The sequence below is a fragment of the Chironomus tepperi genome, unplaced genomic scaffold, assembly GCF_022539635.2.
Source record: "Chironomus tepperi strain 1889 unplaced genomic scaffold, CSIRO-AGI_Ctep_v1 contig_445, whole genome shotgun sequence".
NCBI lineage: Eukaryota > Metazoa > Arthropoda > Insecta > Diptera > Chironomidae > Chironomus > Chironomus tepperi.
This window is the reverse complement of record NW_027226567.1, coordinates 4677465-4692438: the sequence shown is the minus strand read 5'-3', so window position 1 is coordinate 4692438 and position 14974 is coordinate 4677465. Positions and strand designations below refer to the sequence as shown.

The following is a 14974-nucleotide window of genomic DNA, read 5'->3' as shown; positions in this document are numbered from 1 at the left end:
ACTGCTATTCATTCTTTTAAGAAACATGTTAAATGGCGAAATTTTCAAAAAAATTCAAATTCGTTAAAATTAACAAAAGTTGTTTGTTAAAAATTTTATAAATTTTGCAACTTTTTACTAGATCTTCAATTTTCAATTGACTTTCACAAATCCATAAAGTATTAATAATAGTAAATACATAAAAAAAATTAATTAAAATATTGCTGAACATCAAAGGGCAAGAAGCTACGAAATCGCGTCGATTGTTGATCGGAAATTTCATATTTTTTCAAGTTAATTATGTTAAAACAGCTTTTATAAAGTATATTTTGTGTCAAAAAGTGTAGCTGTCGATTTGGAATGTCGCAAATAATTGATTACATTAGAAACTTGTTTAATCCCACAGACAATTTCACAAGAAAACGAAGGTAAGAAATTGGATTCCGCAATGTATTATAAATTTACTGTAAATAACATTATTTGAGTAAAATGGCGAGATTGCTGAGTTTTAAATTGTATAATTAACATGTAAACATCACTTACAGAAGAACCGACTTCGCAAGAGAAGAAATTGAGCCAGTTCCGAAATACAAAAGGGTTACGAACGTCTTTCCAAAAGAATATAAACCACTTCGTGATGGTAAGTTAATTAAATAATTTAGTTAATAACATTTAATTGTAAATAAAACACATTTGCATAAAGTTAGCATTTGGAAATTTTAAAAAGAAAAATTTTCACAAACAAAAAGAAAAAAATTTCCCGCTTTTCTGTGTGTTTGTGTGTGTATTGGAACTAAATTATATTTTCTAACGCAAAAAATATTCTGTCCTGTAAATTCAGTAGATGAGATCGATTATTTTAGAGAAGTAAATAGAAAAAGACCTTTGTATAACGGATTACTTGAAAACTTCTTAATGGATCAACAACAAAAACATATGAAAGCAGTCCTGGAAGACGGAGAGTTTTCCGATGAGGTAAATAACAATGACAAGTTCCATAAAATGCATAATCATTTCATTGTCTATTTTTAGGACGATCTGAATTCATATCGAATGCCTTCAACTGGCGTTTCAAAAAGTCATAAACCTTCCGAATTCAATTTTAAAAGGTTTTACGATGCGGACCAACCATCATCATCAACAGCATTTAATCAAACTAAGAAAAATAATTCAAAATTTACAAATGGAAGAAAATTAAACGGTGGACGAGATGACGACGATGTCCAATTTGTGTCGATTTCATCAAAAAGTAATTCTTCACGACCATTTTCGAGAGAAATGCCATCATTGATTCCTATTTCAAAGACATTTCAACCATCGATAATGACTAATGGATTCTCAAGAGAAAATTCTCTAAAGCCTGTTGCTTCACAGCCTAGTAGAGGCAGAAGATCTGTTTTGGATTTTCTTGGGAAAAATCGGGTAAGTTTTCATACGCTTTTGTATGCCAATAACTGTAAATTTATTTTTTCAGGCCTTTGGAGATGCACCGAAAATCGCCAACTCTATAATTGATCGCCGTTATAATATGGAAACTAAAAGTGACTACGAAAGATTATTAAATAACTTGATTCCACGATATCCAACAGGCGGTAAGTCTTTAATATCCCTAAACTCAATAATATCAATAATCCTTTAAAATTCCCTTCAGCATTAAAAGTAATACAGCAAGTAAATGAAGCTAGACCAGTGGCAACGATCGATTTGTCAGATGATAATGACAGCAGATACAATAAAGAGAATCAACAAGCTTCCGTAAAAGAATTTCCAGCATATAGAAATCGAAAAAGTGAAGTGGTTTTTAAACCACCTGCCACATTTGTGGATATAAGTGATGACGAAATTGATCAATCACATTTTATTCAGGAACCGTGTCTTTCATCAACACAAGTCATAAAGGCACGAGACAATGAACATAATTTGAGCGCTAATAAGTCAAAGGAACGAATAGTTCCAATTGTTCAATTGCCACCTGTTAATACTTTAAAGGAGAGACAATCGTTCCGTGAATCACTTAAGAATGATACTATTGAGAAAATTGTAGAAAGATTTAATCAGAAGAGAGAGGAAAAGGATCGAAGCATTACTGAGGAAATCCTTAAGTGAGTCAAGGTTTTAAACGGAATTCTTAAATTTGAAATTTATGGAAACATTGCTGTTACGTAAAAAACATTGCGTAAACGTCAAAACATTGAGTTTACGTAAAATTCTTACGTTTACGTGAAATCTTTGTGTTTACGTAAAAAATAACGGTGTTTTTAAAATTTTTGAAAAATTTTGCATCTTAATTTAAATTTTTTGCATCATTTTAATGTTTACATTAATTTTAACTAAATTTCAAATTAGTTTTTAATTATTTTAAATCAAAAAAATTAAGTCATGAGTTCCGTTTGGTGGAAAAAGTTCATATGTTGTTGTTTTTCGTCTTCTAGTGCTTCAAAATTCGAAAAAGAGCGTATTGAGCATGAAAAGATTCAACAAAAGCGCATCGATGAGTCGATAACAAGCGCGTTAGCTGATAAATGTATCATAATCGAGGAAGAGGAAGAAGTTATTGATGAATTCCCACCATTGAATGAACAACAACTTAGATTTGTACAATATGCACTTCATGGCAATAGAAATGAGGTGATTATTCACTTTTACCGGTAATATCATCAAATAATTATTATTTACTTTTTTATTAATAGGTCATTGTAAGTAAGTTCAACATGAACATAACACGTCATGATTTGGCAACTTTGGACGGGTTAAATTGGTTGAACGATGAAGTCATCAATTTCTATATGGAACTAATAAAAGAAAGAAGTGAACAAGTTGAGCATCTTCCAAAAGTTCATGTCATGAATACATTCTTTCTCGGAAAATTACTTCAACAGGGTCATTCAGGAGTCAGACGATGGACTCGAAAAATTGATATATTCTCATATGATATCATTCCCATTCCAGTTAGTTATTTATTTATATTATTAACAACTTGAAATTGTAAATTAACATCATTTTAGGTGCATGTTGGAGGTGTTCATTGGTGTATGAGTATAATTCATTTAAAGAATAAAACTATCAGATATTATGATTCGATGGGACATCCAAATCACGTCGTTTTAGAAGCACTCGAGCAATATCTCAAGGATGAATCAATGGACAAACGAAAAATACCATTCGATACTAGTGATTGGACAATAGAGTGTGTCAGGGACTGTCCACAACAGAAAAATGGAAGTGATTGTGGTGTTTTTAGCTGTCAATTTGCTGAATTTATATCTCGTGATTCAACAGTCTCATTTGAACAGCAGCATATGCAGTACTTTAGACGTAAAATGATTTGCGAGATTGGTAATGGACGACTCTTCTTAGGACACTAAAATAGTCAAGTCTGTCGCAGCAACAACAACAAATAAAATAAATCTATGAATGCACATGCTCTATGAAAATGAATATAATATTATTTATGAAAACATTAAATATTAAATGTAAAATTGAACTCAATTTCTAAAGTTTAAGCAAAACCTTTCATTTTGCCCTTTTTAGTATACAACAAATAAAATTTTTTTGGTTAATGAATTAAAACGAATTTGTAGACGCATAAAATTCTTTTTTTTATCAGTTTCATGGGAGTTTCAATTTTTTTTCATCCACAGAAGCGCTTTCTAGCAAGTCGGAAAAACGATATAATGGGTGACCATGGATATTACCCAATGTTTGTTGGATTCTTATTAGAATTTGCTAGATTATGAATGAAATGTTGCAGGTTTTTCAGGAATTTTGATTGTATTTAATGGAACTTTCATTAATTTAATTGAATTTACAGGAAATATTCATTAGAAGGCTTTGAATTTTATAAAAAACTGCAGTAACCGTTGAAATTTTTTTGAAATTCTCAAATTTCATGGAATTAAAATTTTAATCAAATAAGAATTCATAAGAATCATAAAATTAAATTGTGAAAAAATAAAATTTGGACAATATGAGAGATTACCGAAAGAACAGGTGTCATAAACTGCTTATGGACATTATCACGCGTCACCGAAAAACTTCATTTTTATGGTTGATTCAATCTTAAGAAAAAATTAATAATCTAAATGGTTTCTAAAGGTTTTAACGTTGTAAAAAGTGAATAAATTCTTAATTAAGTATCAGTGTTTATCGAATTATATAAAATGGCTGATTTTAATCGTGCACAATTGAGTGAAAAAATGCAAAACATTGTCAAGTTTGAAGGAGAAAAAGACTCCTTAGCTATATCAGTGAAATTTGGAGTCCTTATTGGTTTAATAAAAGTGGAATCTGTGTCAAATAAGGAAGTAGTTAATACCATCCTACAATTGGTGAGTGAAAATCTTAATTCCCTCATTTAAATGCTCGTAATTTTTGACCGGAAAAAATTGCAACAACAAAAGTGTAGGTGAAAAAAAAAATTGTTACCATCATCATCACCACATTCGATACATTTCGATTTTTTTTTTCATTCTACGTACCTATATGCTTGATAAAGAAAAAAAAAGCTAATTCACGGTGAAAATGACCAATAAATCATAAAAATGTTGATTCTAAATTGAAAAATTCTTTGTTGTGGACGACATCAGGCGACTGTCCATAAAAGAAAAAAAGAAGGTATAATTGCAAAAAAGAGGAAAAATCACGGCACGTATGAAATGAGTAAATAGGGAGGAAATTTGCTATATATGACATACAAGAAAGAAAATGGAAAGTTTGTGATAAAAAAAAATCTTTTTTTTTTTAAATTGGGGGTGATTATGCTGCTTGCTGCTATTTTTCAATTTTTATAAAGAAAATTTTGAAAAATGGTGATGGAAACACGACATTTTCTTATCAGAGATAATGGGGAGGGAGGAGGTGAAAGAAGAAAAAAAAATCTAATCTATGCTGAACTTTATTGTATATGTGTGACGAAAGTGGTGTATAAAGTGGAACTTAACATTTCATCTATATTATACACCTGAGCACATTTGTGATAATGTATTATATTCATATATACTTTAATGCCCACATATATATATGTCTGTACACACATGCATGTGCTTTTCTTTCCCTTTAGTGTGCCATAAAATAAATGCATACACGATATGCTCTTCATGTACGTGTGTGACGTAATTAGTTTTTCCCCATTTATTTATCATAATTGAGATGCATCGCAATCTCTAGCCTAGGTAGCTATTTTTTTTTATTTTATTGATGTACAATTTCATTTATATTTATTTTTATTATCGCTAATTTATTATTTATCTCTCATGTTGTTTCGTGAATATTACATTCAAAATAATGCTAAAATTCTCATACACGAAAATTAATATTTTTGAGTGCATATTGCTGCCAGCTCAATAATATCACACAAAATGAATTGTAGAATGATATTACATTAATATTTAAATACCTTTTAAAGAGTTTTTTATAATGCAGACATGGGATTTTTTGCGACTAGATGTGCTTACTCGTTCATTTTGTCTTGACCTATTTTTCGTCAATTTCTTGGGATTAATGAAATGTATTGAAAATCAATAACGATTTATTTGAATATTTTCGCATCTCTGGGGTAAAGATATTTGAATTTATAACGGAAAATTTTGAATTTTATCAAAATTTGCTTCTCATTTTGCATCTTTGATGAGACTTCTTTGTTGTTAACGACATTATTTCAAATTTTAGCATCATTTGAAGCAAGAAAATTTGAATATTTAACGGAAAAATTCAAACATTTCTTTAATTTCTTCATAAATACATAATGTGACATAATGTTTTAATATCTCATCTGCAATTCCCAAAGGTTAAAACCCAAATCAGCCTTGAAAGGATAGACAAACTTTTTTGTCATTCTCAAATATCCTTCAATAGCTATAAGCTCCATCAGCAAAAGAAAAAAAAATTACACTATCATCAGAAGCTTAATGGACTTTATTTCAGTCTTCCATTATCATAAAAAAAGTAAAGACGATAGACACAAGTGGAAAATTGTCTATAGAATATATTTACATGTTCCGTCCATTTACGTTGTTTTCCTTTCATCTTTGATGTTTAAGCAAACATTTTGATTTTTACTGTATTACATCCCATGACCCCTTATACTTATTATTATTAGTATTATTACTCATTATTCTCGTATTTTACATACAAAAAAAAAGAAAAAAACTGGGATGCAAGACCATAAAAAAATATTAATCTAAATTAATGAAGGCGGTCGAGTCAGCCAGCCAGTCATCTACTCATGTTTTGCATAATAGAATGTGGAATGGTGGATGACGGTGATGGAGGGGAGTCGTGAATAGGAAGAACAAAAACAACATAAAAGAGAGGAAAGAAATTTTCTTCCCAGATATAAAAAAATTAGCTCGTTTCTGATTCTCATGAAATTTGTGGAATATTTATCCAACAATAAATACAGACTAAGAAGCTCATGCTCTTAAATATTTTACACAAACTACATAGTCGAGTTATGCTTTTATTTTTGGGGGTTGGGATGAATGGGGTGAAAAAAAGTTTTTATTTTTTTCATTTGTATTTCTGTGTTGCAATATAAAGCATAATATAATAGTTTCATCTTCATCTCATGCTTCCTACTCACTCCATATTCGTGTGTTCTTCATACTTCATCTAATTAAAAAATACTTTAGCATGCTCATTCCTTGCTATTGAAATGAAAAGTTATTTTCTTTTTTTTCTTGGAAAGGTTAAAGCACTTGACATCCTTATATGTAAGCATGCACGTTTAGGGTTTTTCGTATAATCGAAAATCTTGTCGTTGCACAAAGATTATCTATCGCTTGCATTGTGGACGTTTATTGGTATTTTAGATAGTCGTAGGGCTTCCTTGTAGTAAATTTCCGTAAGTTTGAGGGTTTCCTGTTGAATTTAGGTTAGATAGATGGAATGAGGTGTCGATGATCAGTTGACAATCTTGTTAGACCTTATCAGGATTATGAATTTCCTGAGTATGTTAGTAATCTGTAATAAGACGATGAATGAAGCATGCGTGAAGGCATTGGACTGCATCATGCTTTAAAAGCTATTCTAAATGTTTGATAGGAAACGAACCGATGTCCTCACATCAGACATGATTACAGGGACATGATCACTCAGGGACACTAACAGATTCTCATATATATGGCTTGGTTCTCCAAATTCCGTTCTAATCTGACACCAGACTAATTGTTAACAGGTTCTTCTAAGTAGCTCTCCTTAACAATCTCCGTTTGGCTGCTAAGAACCTTAAACATTCCGAATCATAACCTCTGTACAAGTTCATGTCATTCCATAATTAAATAGATCAGGATCTAATGAAATTCACTTCATAGAAAATCACCCTTAAAAACCTTGACTATAATTAAAGTTGACAACAAGGTCATTTAGACTTACTTTCACAATTTACTCCTTTTATTTCTCATTATTCACTTAACAAAAGCCTGTCAAAATAAGAAGATGATGTTAATGATAATCTTTAGTGAAATAAGATTCATTCGTTCCTATAATTAGCAGTCGTTTTAGTTAAATATGCGATTCAATCTCACGAACATTCACGTTAATTGAACATGCAACGACACGCGAGATCCAGTAACCCCCAAAATAAAACATTTTCCACATACTGAAGATACTTATAAGAACGTAAAACTTTTGAAATTGTGTACATTAAAATACTTTAGTTAAAATTAAGCGTCTATAGATGTATAATAAGCATGAAATGTATAAGAAAAACTTCTTAATGATGAAAAGCACAATACAACATTAAAATTCCCTTTTTTTTATGTGTGTCTTGCTGCTCTCTTTCTATGTTTTTCATTCTCAAAGTGTAATTCAATTATATTCAATTCCGAAAAGGTTTTTTTTTTTGTGCTTCTCTTTTATTGTCGTCATCATTAAAAGGAAAAGAAGAGAAAATCCAATGAAGAAAAGTCGTAAAGCGTAAAAGAAATAGAGATTGGAGATGATGGGAATGGGAAGGAAGAAGGGAGAAAGTTTTACAAAAGTTTGTGATTTATAATTAATTAACCGGTACATCTTCTTCTAACCCCCTAAGAAACCCTCTCACATTGTGCTGTTGAAGATGATAAGCTTTTAGTTTTAGTGAATTGAACTAAATAAATATATACATTGTATAGACACATAGAAGGGTTTACTTTATTTGATAATTAATTGCAGATGAGTTAGTTTTTTTTTTGTGTTGTTGTTGCTATTAAGAATGAGTAAATACAGTCTCGAATATTATCTCGAGATGGGGTTGAATTGAGTGCGGACGAGGATTTATATTGATATTTTTTTGTTGCTGTACGTGTACATAATGATTGCATGTTTATGCTACATAAACGACATGATACCTTTTTTTTTTTTATAATTCTCATGTTACGTTTTTACTTCCTCTAAATGTGTATCGTCATCATGAATTTCGTGTAAATATTTGTTCTGATTAACGGTCAAATTAATTTTAAAATGTTATATATCAGACAAATTAGGTCATGTCGGTAATTTTTAATATAAAATCATGAAAAAAAATTAATTCAGTTAATTATCTCAAATGCCAGATGATTAGAGTAGATAAGATAGAATGAAATATATTACACAAACACAACAGTATGTAGATATTCAGGTTTAAACACAGTGAAAGCTAGAAAAATAAATTCTCATTAAATTTTCATGAAGCAATAAAAAGATGCAAAAATTTGAATTTGTGATTGCCGTTTGTTTTTCCTTTCGGATTCTTATTTTGTAAAAAGAACTAAAATTACGTGTAGCTGTGGATTATAATAATTTTCATTTTCTGTTTATATATTCCATTTCTACCACGTTTTAAATACCTCAACACAAAATTATTAATTATCATATCTAATCCACCCCTTTTATTCCTTTGTTGTTAGGGCGAAAAAAATCTTCCATTTATTCTTCTTGTTCCTGTTGTTGCTCTAATGCAAACAAATTTATAAAACAGCACAAAAAATATTTTTTTTTATTCATTAACTGCATAATGAAAAATTCATTACATCCATGAATGGATGATGCTCGTCGTTTCTGTTCTTATTATATAAATTATGACAAATCAAATATTTACTTTTCGACTTTTTCGAAAGGTGTTTCCATTCTGTCGAATATAAGAAAAGAGAATAAGAAGAAAGTTGAAATTTCTCTCCTACCCCATCAGCCTATACTCATGCCTGTGTGTTTGTATGTCTAACAATATTTATTTCTCTTATCTTTCATACTTCTCACAATTCAGACACACAAAAAAAAATAATCTTTTTACATACTTTGTCTTAAGTAAATGGCTTCCATCTGAAACTTTTTTTTTATCGTTTTTATCGACGAAAAATATTGTATAAAAGAAAAAAGATTTTCATTTTTTTTCTTTCTTTGTGCCTTTTACGCTTTTATATTTATTTGTGTCAGGAGCGTACGCAGGGGAGGTCGGGAGGTGTAATTTGTTGGCTTATTATACTCTCAAACTTAAATGAGCAAGAAGATCATCAAATAAGCCGAATGGCACAATCTGGCGGAATGGGACGAAGCCTATCGCCACGATGCAATCAGAGTCACTTCGCGTCTTACCGTTAATACGGGGACGTAGCACATTGTATCATCCTAGCAAACAACTTGTGCTACCCTGGCGAACACGTTGTCCTAAACTTGGCAAACACGTTGTGCTTCCATAGCAAACACATTGTGCTGTTCGGTTAACTGTCAACTTATTCCCCTCTTTATATTCTAACTACACTCCTGTCTGATCTTTATGACAATTAATGGTTGTAAAGTAAGTAGTGAGGTGTTTCGTAAAGGAAGGATGTTTTCTTTCTGGTTTCAATGATTTCTTACGGTTACTATCGTGCCCCATAGACCAACTTTTTTTTTTCCTCCTATCATCTTCTACTTTACTTTTTCCACACTTTCACAAGATATCCCTCCTTATGCAATTTCTTATCTTTTATTGAAATCATTTTTCTCTCTTTTGAGGCCATGAAAAGTTTTATTTAATGCCTTTTTTCGCTCTTTCTTTTATTCTTCTTCTCACTTTTATTGATGACATTCATTGGTTTATAGTGACATTTAGTCGATGGTTTGTTGCGAGATGAGAAACTTGAAACATTATATCTATTTATTACATGAAAGTACATTACATTTGTAGCAAAGCACGAGAAGTATTTCATTTCTGAGTAAATAAAAGAGTAGGATAGGAAGTAAAGGATGATATTGTTTTAGGGTGAATCAATAAATTTATTTATTGATGAGTAATTTTTGCTGGAAGTTGTAGAAATTTGATGGGATATTATTTGTATATCTTTTCGATGAAATCTGAAACCTTTCTGAAATGTTAACGAATTTTGTGAATTTTTAACGGATTTAGAATGTTCAAATTCAAAAATTCATAGTTTTGTGCCCCTTTTTCCACTTCGAAAGGCTTTTTATAAATTAAACCATCAATGCTAATGCATTTAATGAAATTTTTATTGAGCATTATTTTAAAAAATGGCAAGAATTGTTCACACTCATCTCGAATGCAAAAACTAATTGAAATTGCCAGCAAAAGATTAAAATATTATTCACAATGCACATAGAAATGAACGGAAAAAGAGACGTAAATGCATTAAATTTTCTTAAAGCGCACTTAAAAGTTGTACATCATGGTTTGAGAAGCAACATAGAAAGCATTAAGTGCTCAATTATTGAATGAGAAAGAGCGAAATATTAATAATATATTGTATGAAGAATGAATGAACTGTAAAACATTTCAAAATGTCTTGAAATTATTGCAACAAATAAAATATTACGCGAGAAAATTTTCTTCCATTTCATCCCTTATATAGACTTGTTCCTTTATCTAGACGCTGTTTTCTCAGTTCTCGAAAAATTATTTTAACGAAAAAGTTTTTTTTTTCTTCTTATTTTCTTTATTCTTCCTCCCTTCATTCATTCTGTAAAGTTTCAAGTTAAAAGCTGAGCATTTCTATTTCAATTTTTTTGAGTTTGTTTGTATGTGTCTGCTTATGTCGATGTATGAGTAAGCAAATGAAACATAAGGAAATACAGAAAAAAAATAAGACGATAAAAAAAGAAACTTTTGGCACCATAAACGTGCAGAAAAGTTTTTATTTTGTGAATTATGTATTGGAAGTGTCGGGTATGGATGGGGAGGATGGGAACAAGGACGATAAAATTTTCCACAGTGTCTTGAAATGTGCCTATTAAAAATTACCATTACCCGGAATGAAATTTATTTGCTTGAAAAGATATTTACTGTTACAAGATGATTTCATAAAACTTTTTTCCGAATTTTCCTCTATTTCCAATTTCCACATTTTTTCACATCTTCGATTTTAAAACTGAAAAGAAAAAAACAAGAATTTTCTTTCCTCCCATTGTTATTATTATTACTATTATTATTGATATATTTGTTCATTCCTCATCAGCAGTTCCTGAATACAAGCGTTAGACATACAAAAGCGTTGCTCAATATTCGGAAGGAAAGGCACAGGGGTGAAACAGTTTGTTAAATATTTAAGAATCTTCTATTATTCAGCTCAAATGATATTTTGAGCCTATTCTGCCCATGTCACTAATTCACCATCGAATAAGATTTCTGAGCTGTCATAAAATCTCAAACTCCAACACTTTTTTAAAAACGTCACGAAATTACTGAATTAAGCGATTTTTCGGAAAAGTTCAAGAAATTCTTTCAAATTCAAAGCAATTAAAATTGCTAAAACAATTTGAGACAATTTGAATAGCAAATAACCGTTATAGCCACTTTCTGACCAGCATAGCTTGTTTCAGCTTGTTATAGTTTGTCATAAAAACCAAAAAACCATGAAATCAATTTAAATTTAAAGATGTGTTGACTGCAAAAAGTAATTTAAATACAAAATAAACACAATTTTCTTTTAAAAAAATTCCAATCATGTTGTCCCCTCAAGAAATCATTTTCATAAAAAAAAGTCTCATTCGATTGTCAATTTAATTTGATCAATTTATTGTTGCTGCTCTTCTTCTTCACGTGAACAATATTCGAGCAGCAAAAAAATTATATCAAAATTTGAGACTCTTGAGAAGAAGGAACGAAAATTCGTAAATTTTCTTCTTTTTACCCCTCAAGAGACGAAAACATGACAAATAGTAGAGTAATGAGGAGAATATTGACGCATTTCTTTTACTCGTGTTGATAAATATTTCTTTTCCTTTTTATTTGTTGTGGTTTTTGTGGAAATTATTACGTTCCCAATTTTTTTGTGTTTCTCGTGTTTATTTAAGCTTGCTTCAGAAAATTTTTATGTAAATAATTTATAATTACGGTTCAATTGGCTACGGAGTTCGAATGAATGACTTAAATTTGATTTTTTTTTTCGAGGAATGTTAATTTGAAGCCATTTAATATAATTTGAGATTAACAAATAATTTTAATTTGTTAAGGGGAGAAAATTATTTATTTTGTAAAGTTTTGTGAGAATTTCTGAGGAATTTAAATTAAAATATTTGTGACAATTATGGCAGCTAAGGTCAAGTTATGCTAAATTAATTCAGATAATTGCTTACAAATTCGACACTTTTAGTGATCTTTAAGCTTCAATTTGTTTAAATTATTTTGTTAATTGTACACAAGTTTTGGCTCAATTTTGGCTAACATATTTAAAACTAGACAACATGCACTAACTTTCAACGACAAAAATTCAATAAAAAAATCAATATCACACTCAAAAGGACTATATATGTATATTCAGGGCAAATTCAGGGTCACTTATGAAGAACAATTCCTTTTAAATCAATAATTTATAGAATTTATGAAAAGAAGATTTTGGAACCTACTTTTTATTCAGATCCCCATAAAATTCTCTGCCTCCCCAAATCATATCTGCCTTTTATTACATAAAAAAAAGTTTATTTTTTATTAAATATTTGCAAACTCAAATTTCATACAAACTCATCTGTACACAATTCAAACGCTAATTGTTTGCTTACTCACTTCACATTGAAATTGAAATTGATTTTTCTTTACACTTATCAGCCTTTTTTTTTCAATTAATGAATTATTCATCAATGTCAAAAATTTTTGTTTCTTTCTCGATATTATGCCTAAAGAAAGGCTGATATAATTATAAATTTATCATCAGTGACTTAGTTGACATCATTTTGTGTAGGCTATAAAAATTCTTAAATTTCACACCCGATCGACAAAATTGGGCAAATCGAAATCAGCCGTCATGATGCGGTCAGGGCTACTTTGCGTCTCACTGCTACTCGAATAACATAATTCGGTTAATCCATCCAAAATCTGACAACAGGCCGACGTAACCATTGCATGGTGCCGGATTTAAACAAAATCTAGCACTAAGTCAGAGTCACGACAGTCTAAGGTGACAGTGTATATGTCAAAACGGTGACGAATCGGTGCAATAGAGAGCATGTGCTGTTCGGGACAAGTAAATATTCATTTCTGAGAACTCGTCTTTATTGGGAATACTGGACTGATTATTATTCTTGCTATATGATACTTTTTGAGTTTAGTCTACAGCTCTTCTCTTATACTTCTCATATATTTTTTTTGGACATTTTGCACAGCTGACTCACCAGAAAACTTTGTTCTCCCAAATATCAAAATCCAATAAATTTGTAATCCATAAGTACCGAAAATAACTTTCATGTACAGCTTAATCCAATTCAAAGTCATTTGAAAGAGACGACTAATCAGACGAAAATTTGGGAAAATTCATTGAGTTTCATCTTTAAAAAAAGATGGCTTAGAGTCTAGAACAATGTTATCAAGATAATTTACTTCTTCTTCTTCATTGAAATAGAAAATTGAAAGATTATTAGACGCTACGGATGAATATCATTGACGGGAAAAACATCCTTAAATGCTTTACGGTGTTCTTTTTTCTTTAAAAAAAAAGAGAATTCTTTCAATCTATTTTCTTCTTCATGTTGCCTTTCTGTCAATCTAAAGAAGATTTTTCTAAAGAATAGGATAAGTAAGAAAGATGAATGAAATAAAGGAGCAAGAAGAAGTGAAAGAAAAAAAAAAATATTCAATTGATTGATTGTTAAATGAAAGCGATTGACAATGTTGAAAATTGCTGTCATTTGAAGTGAAAGAAAATGTGAGCAAAATTGAATGAAAAATATTCAATGTAAATGAAAAGTTATAAGGTAGATTTTGCCACATCTGAAAATCAAAAGATAACTCTTTATATATTGGATTAAATGTTATTAAAGGATATACATACACATATAGTCTGTGTGTTAATATTTGAATGTGTAGATTCGTATTCATTCAAAAGCTTTCATGCATAAAAAATTAGGAAAATTTAGTGGTTACTGGGTGGAAGATGTGTGTATGAAATCATCACATGTGTAGGAGGCTCGGGTAGGAAAATTTCGTTTGAAGACGTAACGAATGAATTTTCTTTGAGGCTTTTTTTGAAGAAGTGCTTTCGATTGTAATGTGATTGCTGATTGCTGGATGGTTGTGAATTATTAATTCTGAGAAACTTTTTATTAACTCATTTTGTGGAAGGAAATATTAAAAATGTTACTTTTTTAGCATTAAAGCTGACTAAAACTTGAAATCAGTACAAAGACTGAAACTTGTCTTGATGTCTCATGCTCAATCCGTCGAAATTCAAGACAACTTTAAGATCACTTTACATAAAATCTTCAATTTGACACCGAGAATGAATGTTGCCATAATGTCTTACTAACGTTGTCAAGAGTGTTTACAAGTCAGGTTACCAGTTTATTTATGAAACCACAAAATCTGTTTTGATCACAAATACTGTTGTTAGTAACACAATCATGAACGAAACAAAATTTGTACTTGGTAACAAAATTGACACTCTCTCTTTACTTACTTCGCTGAACTTACAGATCAATTGTGATGCATGGCCTCTCTCAGTTGACGTCTGTTTCCCATACGGAACGTTCCCTTAAGTAACAGTTTAGACCACCCGCGGTGAATTCTAGTCAATAAAAAACTAGCATATTGCACAAAAACCTGCAAAATATTCAA

General features: G+C 30.3%; 2 protein-coding genes across 3 annotated transcripts in view; both read left to right on the top strand.

The window, feature by feature from the left end:
- Nucleotides 1-227: 227 nt before the first annotated feature.
- On the top strand, nt 228-3444 carry LOC139098053 (sentrin-specific protease-like). 2 transcript variants are annotated; one of them, XM_070650173.1, is made up of 9 exons: nt 228-407; nt 525-619; nt 824-954; nt 1012-1401; nt 1454-1571; nt 1631-2081; nt 2412-2607; nt 2670-2927; nt 2985-3444. In XM_070650173.1, the coding sequence occupies exons 1-9, from the start codon at nt 340-342 to the stop codon at nt 3342-3344; spliced, it is 2067 nt and encodes a 688-aa protein (XP_070506274.1). In that variant the 5' UTR covers nt 228-339; the 3' UTR covers nt 3345-3444. The 2 variants fall into 2 exon arrangements, with proteins under 2 accessions (XP_070506274.1, XP_070506273.1); XM_070650172.1 differs by having other exon boundaries at nt 821-954.
- Nucleotides 3445-4012: 568 nt separating this feature from the next.
- rg (A kinase anchor protein rugose) overlaps nt 4013-14974 on the top strand; it is a 111673-nt gene continuing 100711 nt past the window's right edge. The window contains exon 1 of the mRNA XM_070649982.1: nt 4013-4307. Coding sequence (XP_070506083.1) covers nt 4140-4307 — 168 coding nt within the window. The 5' untranslated portion in view covers nt 4013-4139. The remainder of the gene's footprint in view (nt 4308-14974) is intronic.

Bases quoted from the DNA above. Each gene is read 5' to 3' on its own strand.
- LOC139098053 (XM_070650172.1), top strand. From the start codon at position 340: ATGTCGCAAATAATTGATTACATTAGAAACTTGTTTAATCCCACAGAC. The intron at 1,402-1,453 runs GTAAGTTTTCAT...TTATTTTTTCAG, and splicing joins ATTTTCTTGGGAAAAATCGG to GCCTTTGGAGATGCACCGAA. The intron at 2,928-2,984 runs GTTAGTTATTTA...ACATCATTTTAG, and splicing joins ATGATATCATTCCCATTCCA to GTGCATGTTGGAGGTGTTCA.